Source organism: Schistocerca nitens, chromosome 12, assembly GCF_023898315.1.
Source record: "Schistocerca nitens isolate TAMUIC-IGC-003100 chromosome 12, iqSchNite1.1, whole genome shotgun sequence".
Taxonomy (NCBI): domain Eukaryota; kingdom Metazoa; phylum Arthropoda; class Insecta; order Orthoptera; family Acrididae; genus Schistocerca; species Schistocerca nitens.
In genome coordinates this window covers 26,736,263-26,749,493 of record NC_064625.1, presented here as the reverse complement: position 1 = coordinate 26,749,493, position 13,231 = coordinate 26,736,263, and the positions used below count along the sequence as shown (strand labels likewise).

The window sequence follows — 13,231 nt, the reverse complement described above, 5'->3', positions numbered from 1 at the left end:
TAAAGTTGCCAAAGTCGACTGTCGGTGATGTTATCGTGCAGTGGAAACAAGAAGGAACGACTGTAGCTAAACTGAGACCGGGCAGACCTCGTGTACCGGTGCACAGGGACCGTCGAGCATTACAGAGGGTGGTCATAAAAAACCGTGCGGAATCAGTGGAAGCAATCACTCGCGAGTTCCAGGGTGCTCCCAGCTGACGAGCTACCTCGATGACTGGGTGTACGGAGTTAAAAATTACGGGATTCAGTAGTCGAGCATCTCCTCTTAAGCCACACATTTCTGCAGGCAGTATTATGCGATGCTCGAGGTGGTATAAAGAGCGATGCCACTGTACAGTGGATGACTGTAAACGAGTGATGTGGAGTGATAAATCGTGGTATACCCTGTGGAAATCTGATAGTGGACTTTGTGTTTGGTGAATGCGTTGGAGAATACACTAGACTCTCACTAATCCGGCCATTCCTGGCACATATGGGTGCCAGATTAGTGGAAGTGCCGAATTATTGAGTGTCTGAAATTTATTTTATTCATTTATTTTGTTTTTTATTTGTTTTGATAACATAGGGGATATAGTGTACTGTGCTTTATTAAACTGGAGGATACAGTTTTAAAACATAGAGGATTTACTTTATTAAATCCAAAAATACATTAATTTTCAAAGAAAACTTGGTCTTTGAGTGTATACTGTACAGTCATATCTTCTTCTTCAGTAGCTCTACAGCCCTTGGTGAGCCTTGGCTTCTTCAACAATCTTCCTCCACACTTCTCGGTTATTTGCTGCTCTTTTCCACCCCCGGACTCCCATATTGCTGATATCCATTATTACCTCATCGATCCATCTTCTTCTAGGTCTCCCTTTTCGCCTAACTGAATGGATCATACCTTTCATCATTTTCTTTGGGATTCTATCCTCTGCCATTCTCTCCAAGTGTCCTAGCCATCGTATTCGCTGAGATTTCACAAATTTTACTATGTCCCTGCCTTGTATTAACTCTTGTAATTCGGCATTGTAGCGTATTCTCCAGCCTTCTTCCTCCCTTATTGGCCCATAGATTTTGCGTAGTATTTTCCGCTCGATGCTTCTTAGAGCATTTTTATCGTGTTCTGTCAACGTCCATACCTCTGAGCCGTATGTGATAACTGGGCGGACTAGGGAATTATATATTAGCAGTTTAGATTTTCTAGTAACAAGGCTATTTTTGAAAAGCTGCATGTTTGCAAAGTAAGCTCTGTTTCCTGCTTGTATTCTTTCCCTTATAGCCTTTCCAATACTGTTATCATTTGTTATTAGGGCTCCCAAGTAGTTAAAAGAAGACACTCCATTGAAGCATTTCCCATTGATGTTTAGGTTTTTAGGGGTTCTTCTGGCCTCAGATTGTGACATTACCATATATTTTGTTTTGTTTTCGTTTACTATGAGGCCAATTTTTAAGGCTTCTGTTTCCATTGCCCGGTATGTTTCTAGGAGTGTATTGGTATTTCTTCCTACTATAGCAATGTCATCAGCGTATGCACATATCTGGCTAGTTTTCATAAATATGGTGCCTCTCTTGTTGATTTTATTTACTGCACTATGCAGGGCTATGTTGAATAGGACAGTGGAGAGACTATCCCCTTGTTTCACACCTTTATTAAAGTCAAAGCTATCACTTGTTCTGCTAAGGACCTTTACTTTTGCTCTTGTCTCTGTCATTGTCATTCTGATTAGTCTTATTAATTTAGCACATATACCAACTTCATTCAGTACTCTGTATAGTTCTTGCCGATTTATGCTGTCAAAGGCTTGTTTGAAATCGATGAATAAGAAATGCAGATCTATATCATATTCATAGAACTTTTCCATCATTTGCCTTATCACAAATATTTGATCCGTTGTTCCTCTGCCTGGTCGAAAGCCACACTGATATTCCCCTAGTATGCCTTCTGCACACTTCTGTATCCTTTCGTTTAGTATACTTGTGAAGATCTTATAAGCTGTACTTAGGAGTGTTACACCTCTATAGTTTTCACATGCTGTTCTGTCCCCTTTCTTATAAATGGGGACTATTATTCCAATTTTCCAATTATCCGGCATAGTTTCTGTTTCCCATATATCTGATATTAATGTGTGCAGTTCCTTTATTACAGCCTCACCACCAGTTTTTATTAATTCAGCAATTATGCTGTCTTCCCCAGGGGCTCGATTGTTTTTTGACTTGTGCACAGCCTGGGAGACCTCTTGTAGTGTTGGCTTTCTTGCCTCATTGGTTTCATTGTCTACTTCCAGCTCCACTCTTCCCGCCTGTGCAGCTGTCTCTTCATCTTCTAGGCTGGTGCTTAGTGTATCTTTGAAATACTCTGCCCATCTTCCCACTATCTGTTCTTCCTCCCTTATCATTTTCCCATCTTTACTGGAACAGGCTGTTGTTTTTGGTTGGAATCTATTCTTCATTTTGCCTATGGCATGATAGAACTTTCTTATTTCACTCTGTTCCTTTAGTTCTTCTAGTTCTTGAAATTTCTTCTTATTCCACTCTCTTTTCTTTCTCTTGCACAGTCTGTTAGCCCTTCTCCTTAATTCTCTATATTGTTCCACATTATTTCTGGTTTCTCTCTGTAGCACTTTTGTTCTTGCCCTCTATTGCTGACCTGCAATCTTCATCAAACCACTCCTGGGTTCTTCTGTTCCTTCTTATGCCTATTATTTCCTCTGCAGCATCCTTAATGGCTTTTTCAAACCTGTGCCACCTTTCATCTACTCCTACTGTGGTCTCTTCATTGCTCTACTTTCTGCTTAGTGTTACTTGGTATTTTTTTACTTCATCAGGGATGTTCAGTTTGTCTGTATTCCAATTCATCATCTTTCCCATTCTGTTGCCCTTTGTTAGTGACAGTTTCTCTCTCAAGACTGATTTTATCAAAAAGTGGTCTGAATCACAGTTTGGTCCTCTACAGCTCCGTACATCCGTAACTGACGTGGAGTGGCGTGCAATCACTAAAATATGGTCAATCTGATTGACTACTCCATTGGCTGCAGACTTCCAAGTACCCAGATGGATCCTTTTATGTGGAAAGCAGGTACTTTTAATAATCATATTATTCCTTGCTGCGAATTGGCATAGTAAGTCTCCATTCTCATTGTTTTCTTCGTGTAGTGAATATTTTCCAGAAACTCCATACGGATGTTCATTCCTCCCTATTTTTGCATTAAAATCTCCTATTACTAGCATCAGGTCATATTTAGGTACTGCACAGCATACTTTTTCCAAGTCTTCATAGAACTGTTCTTTAATTATATCCTCTTTTTCCTCTGTTGGTGCATGTGCATTAACTATTGATATATTCCTAAATTTACCTTTTAGTCTGAGTCTGCACATCCTTTCATTTATGGGTTCAAATTCTAGAAGGCTTTTCCTAACTTCCCTAGTTATTATAAACGCTGTTCCAAGTTGGCCTGTTCTTTCTTCTGGTCCACTATATACCAATGAGCACTCAGGTTTATCTATCTGCCCATTCCCCTGCCATCTTATTTCCTGTAGCCCTACAATATCATATTTGAATTTTAAAATTTCATTGGCTATTTCTTTCATTTTTCCAGGCTGAAGCATTGTCCTCACATTCCATGATGCTACTGTTAGATCCTTTATCCGTTTCCTTTGCCGGGGTCGTGATACATGCTTTCCATCCAGTTTCCGAGGCTTCTGTTGAATTTCCGTAATATTCTTTTTTTACAGTATGGGGTTATTAGCCCCATGCCCAACCCCCAACCTGGAGGACCAGGATTTGTATGAGGTTTACTCCTCTAGGGAAGCTGGCTTCACTACGCCTCTAGAGCCCTCCCTGCCCTATGTTGTGGGACACACTTTGTCTGGCTCCTCTGTCGAGACCAGTCCGGCTTGGGAGACCCTGCCAGTAGCTATGCTACCGCCGGCATAGCTCTCGACTTCACCGAAGCACGCAAACCCTCCCGCCCGGCACTGAAGGTGCCTACTATAAGGCGGTGTCCCCTGGGAGGGGTACAGTCATATCACTCGCTATGAAACATGTCCCTAATTTTTAACTGTCACAATGATGATACGCGACTGTGGCATGCTTTATCTTGCAACTGCTTTACAAGCATTACATCGGTACTGCATGTATCTGGTTGTTGCATAATGTACTCCAGGAAGACCTCGGCAGCTTCAGCACTGGCAGTGTGAGAAATCTTAATGCTCTCTCCTCCTGTATCCTCTTCTTCATCACTTTCATCATTACTTTTTTGCACACTTTTGATTATTTCTTCATCTGTTAAAGTTTGTTCCGAATCACAGTTTTCCTCATTCAGCCACTTAGTAGCACCTTCATCACCAATTTCTTCTGCTCCTGGAAGGTTGCGGAACATGTCAGTGTACAAAGTAATTGATAATTCCGAATTGACTGGCCCATCGCTGTCACTCACTACTGGATCCTACTTGGCATCAATGGATGGCCACAATTTTCTCCAGCTCACGTATGTTAATTGCTTTCCACGTCTTCAGTATCGTCTCGATAGTCGTTTTCACTTTTGTTCAGCAAGGAGGCGAGAAGTGAATGTCGATAATGACGTTTAATTGATTTCAAAATTCCCTGGTCCATAGGCTGAATCAGGGCTGTCACATTGGGTGGGAGAAAGAGTGCTTGTACACGTATACCATCGGACCTTAGAGAAACATCTGAAGGATGACTGGGAGCATTGTCAGTTATAAGGATAGCTTTCAGTGGAAACTTTTTATTCTTTAGCTCTTTTCTCACTGATGATACAAATGTTCATGGAACCACCGAGAGAATATTTATCTGTCCATCCAGGCTTTCTTCTGAGCACAATACTGCACTGGTAGAGTATTTATGTCATTGTGTTGAAAACAGCGTGGGTGTTGGGATTTTCCAATCACCATAAGCGGTAGCTTATGACTCCCGTTTGCATTCCAACACGCCATTAACGTTATGCGCCGTTTCTGTTGCTTGTAACCACGAGCTTCCCTCTCATTCTTTGCAGCTAATGTTTTTGAAGGAATCATCTTGTAAAAGAGTCCTGTTTCATCAGCATTATACAAGGCATTAGCAGTTAAATCTTCTTCCTCTATTATACTTATCGTTAGCTGAGCAACTTTCCCTGGTGACTGTCAGCTGCCGAATGCCGTGTTATTTTTCTCAGTATGATAGCCAACCTTCGCTCGCTGCAAACAATTTACTACCGCCAAGTTTTTTGTTAAAGGCAGCTGCTTTTTCCTTTATAATCGGGCCACTGACAGGAATTCCTTTGCTGTGTTGTTGTATGAACCATCTGTAAACAGCTACGTCCAGTTCTTCATTTTCACTCTTTTGCATAACCTTCCGTTTTCTCAACACACTATCCATCTGTGTTGAGAACTGTCGAATAACATCATCTTTCTTTTTGATTTCATAAATAGTTGTTCGTCCAATATTGAACTCGTCAGCAATGGCTTTCTGCGAAAAACCTCGATTTAACTTACCTAAAATTTTGTGTTACTGTATAGAAAGTTACAATTTCAAATAGAGTATATAAAGCATTGTTTAACTAAGAATTGTTGCACACAATAATTCATTGTGCACGTGTTTTTGGATGTGCACTGGATTACTGAGAAGCCAGACTACTGAGGGCCAGATTAGCGAGAGTCTAGTGTATGTACTGCCATTACTTTTAGTACCTTCAGTAAAGTAAGGAGGAGCTGGTGTCACGGTATGAGGGTATTTTTCACGATTAGCATGTGGTCCTCTTACTGCACTTAAGAAAATGCCAAGTGCAGAAGGATACGAACACATTTAACAGCATTATGTGCTGCGTACTGTGGAGGAACAGTTCAGAGATGATGATTGTTTGTGTCAGTATAACAGTGCACCCTGCCATTAAACATCATCTGTTAGGGAATGGTTTGTGGCCAAAGCTCCAACATGAACCAGATGGAAGACCTTTGGGAAGAGTTAGAATGTCAGCTTTGTTCCAGACCCCTACGTTCGTCATTACCTTTTTTGGTTTCGGCTTGCGAGAAAGAGTGAGCTGCCAGTCCTCCAGAGACATTTAGACTCCTCATTGAAATGTCACCAGCACATTTCAAGCCACTGTAAAGATGAAGGGTGGACATACTCCATGTTAATGTGCGCCGAAAGGTGTCTGCATAGTTGCAATCATATAGTTTATATTTCTAGGTTCTTCACTTAAAACTTGTTTTGAAGCTTTATAAACAAGCTTTCGTGAGATAGGTGTTTGTCTTCGAGTACACACCATTATAAATTTTTCAGCGTTTTAGTGACATTCTTGTATGGGTCCAACCGACCTGTGATCAGAATGAGATTTTCACTCTGCAGCAGAGTGTGTGCCAATATGAAACTTCCTGGCAGATTAAAACTGTGTGCTGGACCGAGGCTCGAACTCGGGACATTTGCTCTACCGACTGAACTGCCCAAGCACGACTCACGACCTGAGGTACTGGCAGAATTGAGGCTGTGGGGATGGGTCGTGAGTCGTGATTGGGTAGCTCAGTCGGTAGAGCACTTGCCCGCGAAAGGCAAAGGCCCCGAGTTCGAGCCTCGGTCCGGCACACAGTTTTAATCTGCCAGAAAGTTTCAACCTGTGATAATTCATGCTGTCTTTCTTTATATGAATTCAGTATCCCGTGTAAGCACTATTTGGTATCAGTATTCGAGGTTGCGTTGCACAAGTGCAGTTTCTTTTGGAGCCCGATGACATTTTCCTTGTAACCTACCAATGAACTGAAGTCTGCCACCTACTTCAGCTATGTCTGGGCATACTGATCATTCCATTTCATAATCCTACAAATTTTTGCACCCAGGTATTGACTAGTTGACCGAATTCAGTTGTGAGTCATTTATATTGTAGTCATACGGCAGTACTTCCTTGCATTTTGTGTTGTGCACAAATTTAAAATTCTGAAAATTTAAAGCAAATTGCCACTAATGATGACAGTAAGGAGTTATATGTTTCCATTTATTAGGATAATGATGTAGCGTATTATTATGCTTGTAATCATCTCAGCTGGAAATTTTGGAATATGTTATTTACTTTTTTGACAAGGAGAGGTCCCAGTGGTGGGAATGACTTTTTGAAACCATCTACAAGAGGATTTAAGTTAAAGTCCCAGGTATCACATCCTGCACATATACCCCTGGTGACCGTAGTTTGCAAGTAATCCTTGAAAAACAATTTCAAAATTTCATGCTATTCTGTAGAGTTTTAAAAAAGAAATATTATACGGAATGGTTGCATAGTGTTAAGGTACAGTCCCCACATGCCAAAGGTTGTCAGCTCGAATCACCTCGGGTGCCCTCAAATCTTTTATTTTTAAATTTTTATTGATATAACTTTGATCAATTTTTTAATTCATTAAGTCGTTTAAATGTAGTTGTTTTATTTCTATTTGTTTGTCATGTTTTTTTAATCACTGTATTACCTTTTTCATTTCCTCCCATTTTTCTTCCTGTCATTCTTTTCCGACTTGGAATCTTTGTGGATGTGAATTTAATTATTTTTATTTATCTGTCATAGTATTTAAACATTGAAAATGCCAGTCTATTGGTTAAGAAACACATTGAAAATGCTAGTCTATTGGTTAAGAAACAAAAGATGAAATAAATAAAACAAAATAAAGCATCTGAGGAGATTCAAACCCACAACCTTCGCCATGGAGGACTGTACCTTAACCATTACACTACACAACCTTCTGTACATCATTTCATTTTTAAAGCTCTAGAGCAACACGCAAAATCCCAAAAGTATTTTTTGTCGATTGCTCAGTAACTATGGTCCACCAGGACAAATGGCTTCACGGTGCAATACCTCAGACCTCGACCTACACCATTCTATTGGTAGTTTCGGTAAGTCAATTCCACCACTGGGGACCCCTGAGGGGTAATATATGTCTTGTTGTTGGAGACCAGTTGTGACACTGCATTACTCAACATTTCATCCACTTATTCTAACTTTGCAGAAAGTTTACCTTGTGCACATGCCAACCAGACGGTTTCACTTTGAAGTGAACCGGTAGACTCATAATACTTTTAATAGTGTGTAGAAGTGTATAGTACATTTTACAGGCACGGTGGTTGCAATGTGTTGATTTATTTTTAATTTTGTTATGACCATCTATGTACAGGATTGCCACAAAGTTTCTAGTGAAATTGCCTTTTAATTTAAAATTATGTTGCAGGTGCCAATTGCAGAACCCCATCCTCTGCCACAGCTGTCACCAATTCTGGATTTTCGCCCGATTCAGTTGCTGGAGATCAAAGCACGGGGTCGCTTCGGTGCTGTCTGGAAGGCACAGTACAAAAATGAAACTGTTGCTGTCAAGATCTTCCCACCTCAGGTGAGCCACTATTGGAGACAGCCTCATAATACATCTGTCTCCTAAAACTGCTACACTTGGCATGTTGTTGCTGCTTTTGTTTTTGTTGTTGTTGTTTGTTGTTCTTCTTCATCTTCGTCCAGTCCAGAGACTGGTTTGATCCTGCTCTCCAAACTAGTCTGTCCTGTGCAAGCATCTTCATATCTGCAGAACTACTGCACTCTACAGCCACGCTGAACCTGCTAACTAGTCCGGCCTCTATGATTTCTCTCCCCCCTCCCACATATGAGCACACTCCATCCATTACCAAACTGATAACAGCTTTATGCTTCAGCATGCGTCATGTCAACTGATCCCCTCTTGTAGTCAAATGCCATAAATTTCTCCTCTCCCCAATTTGATTCCGTACTTCTTCAGTAACCCAACTGGATAGTCGAGTGCATTAAAGCACCCCTTTCCAGGATTCAGGGAGGTGCACCAGCTCCGGATCGAATCTGCCACCGGGATGAACAATGAGGGTTGGTATGCTGGCCAACGTGGATGTGGTTTTCCAAATCGTCTTAGATAAACACTAGTCTGGTTCCCAGATTTCAGCTCAGTTACTGCTCTGTTGACAGTACATTTGACCGTGCGATATACAGGGTGTTACAAAAAGGTACGGCCAAACTTTCAGGAAACATTCCTCACACACAAATAAAGAAAAGATGTCCTCTGCACTCATTCTCAAGAGTCTCTTCCTTAATCTGGTCACCTTGATACTGGCTTCAACAAATTTTTCTACTTCATCCATTTGCTGAAAATTCATGACAATTAAGGTTGTTATTATTATACTCTCTGACTGGATACCAAAGTTTCAGTTATTTTATTCCAGACAATGACGTATTAACCACCGCATGCTATGGCATCAGTTCTACCTTACACGCCATTTAAGGTGGATTTTCAGTGTCTAGAGTATGTCCAGCCTATGTAAACAGATATGTTACTGTATACTGTATTTTTGTGGCGTAACAAGCATCTGTGAATGGTATATATATGGACATGGCCTTGTACACAAGGTGTAAGTTGTAAAATGTTTTAGTTATGACAAACCTTTTATAACATGCTGTTTTTATCCACGTGACAGCTTGGCATCAGAGCCAGCTTAAAATGGGCACATTTCATAAGAAAAAGATCTTTTTATGACCTAAAGATGACAATAACGTCTGTCAGAACTGATTGTTTTAGGTAAAGAAATATTTATGAGACGATGGTTTTAGAATGTTGTTAGCAAGTAAAACAGATCGGTCCTTCAGTCTTCTCAAAATGAGAAAATGGAATCACATGTATAAGAAAGTTGAGTTGCCAGGTGTTTCCATTGTTGCACAGATAAGCCCTTTCACTGTTGCAAAATTAAATTGGTTGCCATAAAATTCAGGATTAGTATAAATTTCTTTATTAGTGCAGTTTGGAACATCACAAACGTAGAAATCGAACTGTAAAAGCAACATCTCCCTTTACAGATGTCTACGACCAAATCTTAACTCGTACAAAAAAGAATAAACAGGCACTTACTGGAGCTCGTTATGCTCAGTTACTTACTACCGCCTTATAGAACATGTTTTTTCAGGGCATTGACAGTTTGACTACCAGAACGTAAAAATTCATGTACAGAAAGGTGAGGCATCGTTCCAAGAGAGAAAGGCAAGGAAAGGATATTTTGTAAACATTTAGTTCAATAGTAGTGTACTGTGAAGGAACACATATAAAAACCCCATCCTACTTTTGTGCATTGCAGGACAAGGAATCGTGGGCAGCAGAATACGAGGTATACCGACTGCCGCGTATTTCTCACGAGGCGATCCTGCAGTTTGTCGGTGTGGAGAAACGTGGAGACAACCTGCAGGCGGAGTACTGGCTGATCACTGCCTTCCACGAGAGAGGCTCACTGTGCGACTACCTCAAAAGCAACCTCGTCACCTGGCCGGAGCTCTGCCGCATTGCGGAATCCATGGCCAGGTGAGCAGCTCTCCAGCAAGTTCACAGAACTCGGAAAAGTAGACTGTAATGTTAGTAAGCCACAGTTTGAACCAGCCAACTCGTGCAAACACCTGAGTACAACAATTTGTAGGCATACGTAATGGAATGGTCACATATGCAATTTCCAGGATACAGGGAAAATACAGCCAGTCTTCAAAGGAGATAGCTTGCAAACCACTTGTGTGTCCCGTATTAGAATTTTACTCACATTTGTCAGAACCTTACCAGATAGGAATAGCATGAGGTATTGAATCCATATGGAGATGGTCATAGGTTTGTTTGATTTACAGAAGAGGATCACAGAAATGCTGAAAAATCTTCATTGGTAGATGCTGGAATGTAGATCCCAGTTATCCAGTGAAAGCTTGCTTACAAGTTTTTAGGAGTCAGTATTAAGAAAAGACTATAGATATATTCTTCTGCCCCTATACAGGGTGGATATGGGAGGAATGATCATACAAAGGAAAAAGATTTGATAAACATGGGCTCCAAAAAGCATACCTTAAGAGCTATAAGCAGAAGAGATGTTTTTTCCAGTAGCAAAGATACACAAGTGCTTACAGCTCTAAAAGTATGTGCTTTAGATCCAATATTGAGTAGAAATTGTTCTCGTGTTTTGTTCCATATGGAAATATGGAAAGCAAAGAGCTTGCAGTAGAACAGATTGGTTTCACAGTATCGAAGATGTGCAAGTGCTCATAGCCCTTAAGGTTTGCATTTTACAGCCCGTGTACACTAGACTTCTTTGCTTCGAATGATCGTTCCTATCACATGTGTGAATATTGACCATTCCTCATGGGACACCCTATCTGTAATTCCTGAGGTGATCATGAATACAGTATCAGACTAATTATAATGTGCACTGAGACATTTAAGCCATCATTCTTCCTGTGCTCCATATGCAGTTGAAATGCACTATGTGATAAAAAGTATCCGGACACCTGGATGAAAATGGCTTACAATTTTATGGCATCCTCCATTAGTAATGCTGGAATTCAATATGCTGTTGGCCCACCCTTAGCCTTGATGACAGCTTCCACTCTCGCAAGCATACATCCAGTCAGGTGCTGGAAGGTTTCTTAGGGAATGACAGCCCATTCTTCCTGGAGTGCTGCACTGAGGAGAGGCATTTATGTCGGTTGGTGAGGCCTAACATGAAGCCGGTATTCCAAAACATCCCAAAGGTGTTCTATAGGATTCATGTCAGGACTCTGTGCAGACCAATCCATTACATTCAATCAAGTACTGGAAGGTTTCTTGGGGAATGATAGCCCATTCTTCACAGAGTGCGGCACTGAGGAGAGGCATCGATGGCAGTTTGTGAGGCCTGGCACGAAGTCAGCATTCCAAAACATCCCAAAAGTGTTCTGTAGGATTCACGTCAGGACTCTGTGCAGGCCCGTCCATTCATCACCATCGCCATCATCATCAGTTTTCTGCTATATTAGCAGGTCGTTTGCCTCTCCATTTTCTGCGATCCATTGCTTTCTTCTTAAGGCTGCTGTATGTTGTTTAAAATATGCCCAATCCAATTTCTTTTTCTTCTTTTTATTACATCTAGTAACTGTCTTATCTCTCCCACTCTTCTCAATACCTCTTCATTTTTTTACTCTGTCCATCCAACTTATTCTTTCCATCCTCCGCCCTCTCCACATCTCAAAAGCCTCTAGCCTTTCTCTGTCCATGTCTGTCCTGCTTCCAAGAGAATATTTCTTCATTCAGCATAATTTTTATTTCTTTATTTCCTCCTAGTGCCAATACTTTTGTTTTCTTTGTGTTAATTTTCATTCCATATTTTTTTCCATTAGCTTCAATGGTGTCCACGAAATTCTGTAATTCTTTTTCCCCTGTGGCTAGAAGGACCATGTCATCAGCAAACCTCAAACACCCTACTCTTCTTCCTCCAATTTCTACTCCTTTTTCATGTAATGAACATTGGTCAATCATATTTTCCAAGTAGAGGTTGAAAAGGGTAGGTGATAGACAGCATCCTTGTCTTACTCCTTTTCATAGTCCGATCCAGTTTGTACTTTCTCCTCTCACTTTAACTGAGGCTTTTTGATTAATGAGTTTACAAGTCTTCTGTTTTTCCAGTCCACTCTCTTTTCCCTCATTATAGTCATCAGCTTGTACCAAACCACATTATCAAATGCCTTTTCTAGATCTATGAAGCATATAAATAGGTCTCTTCCATTTTCAATAAACCTTTCTCCCAAGATTCGTAGGAGCCCTATTGCATCTCTTATTCTGTCTAAAGGCAAACTGCTCCCTGCCAATATTCTCCTCCATTACTTTTTCAAGTCTCTTATTAATTATTCTTAACATCACTTTGGCTGCATGTGAATTGAGGATGACCATCCTGTGCTCACTGCATTTCTAGTCCATTACAGGGATAATATTGTCGTGTAACCACTCCGCACTGGCTGTGCATTATGAACAGGTGCTCGATCTTGTTGAAAGATGCAATCGCCATCCCTGAATTGCTCTTCAACAGTGAGAAGCAAGAAGGTACTTAAAACATCAATGTAGGCTTGTGCTGTGATGGTGCCAAGTAAAACAACAAGGGGTGCAAGCCCCCTCCATGAAAAACATGACCACACCATAACACCACCACCTCCAAATTTTACTGTTGGCACTACACAAGCTGACAGACGATGTTCACCGGGGATTCGCCATACCCACACCCTGCCATCGGATCGCCACATTGTGTACCGTGATTCGTCACTCCACATAACGTTTTTCCACTGTTCGATCGTCCAATGTTTACACTCCTTACACCAAGCGAGGCATTGTTTGGCATTTATCGGCCTGATGTGTGGCTTATTAGCAGCCGCTTGGCCATGAAATCCAAATTTTCTCACCTTGCCTAACTGTCATGGTACTTGCAGTGGATT

At 40.9% G+C, this 13,231-nt stretch overlaps 1 protein-coding gene across 1 annotated transcript in view; it reads left to right on the top strand.

Moving 5' to 3' along the window:
- Window positions 1-13,231, top strand: part of LOC126214851 (activin receptor type-2A) — a 109,814-nt gene that overhangs the window by 69,749 nt on the left and 26,834 nt on the right. Inside the window, exons 5-6 of the mRNA XM_049941486.1 lie at window positions 8,184-8,342; window positions 10,096-10,316. Coding sequence (XP_049797443.1) covers window positions 8,184-8,342; window positions 10,096-10,316 — 380 coding nt within the window. The remainder of the gene's footprint in view (window positions 1-8,183; window positions 8,343-10,095; window positions 10,317-13,231) is intronic.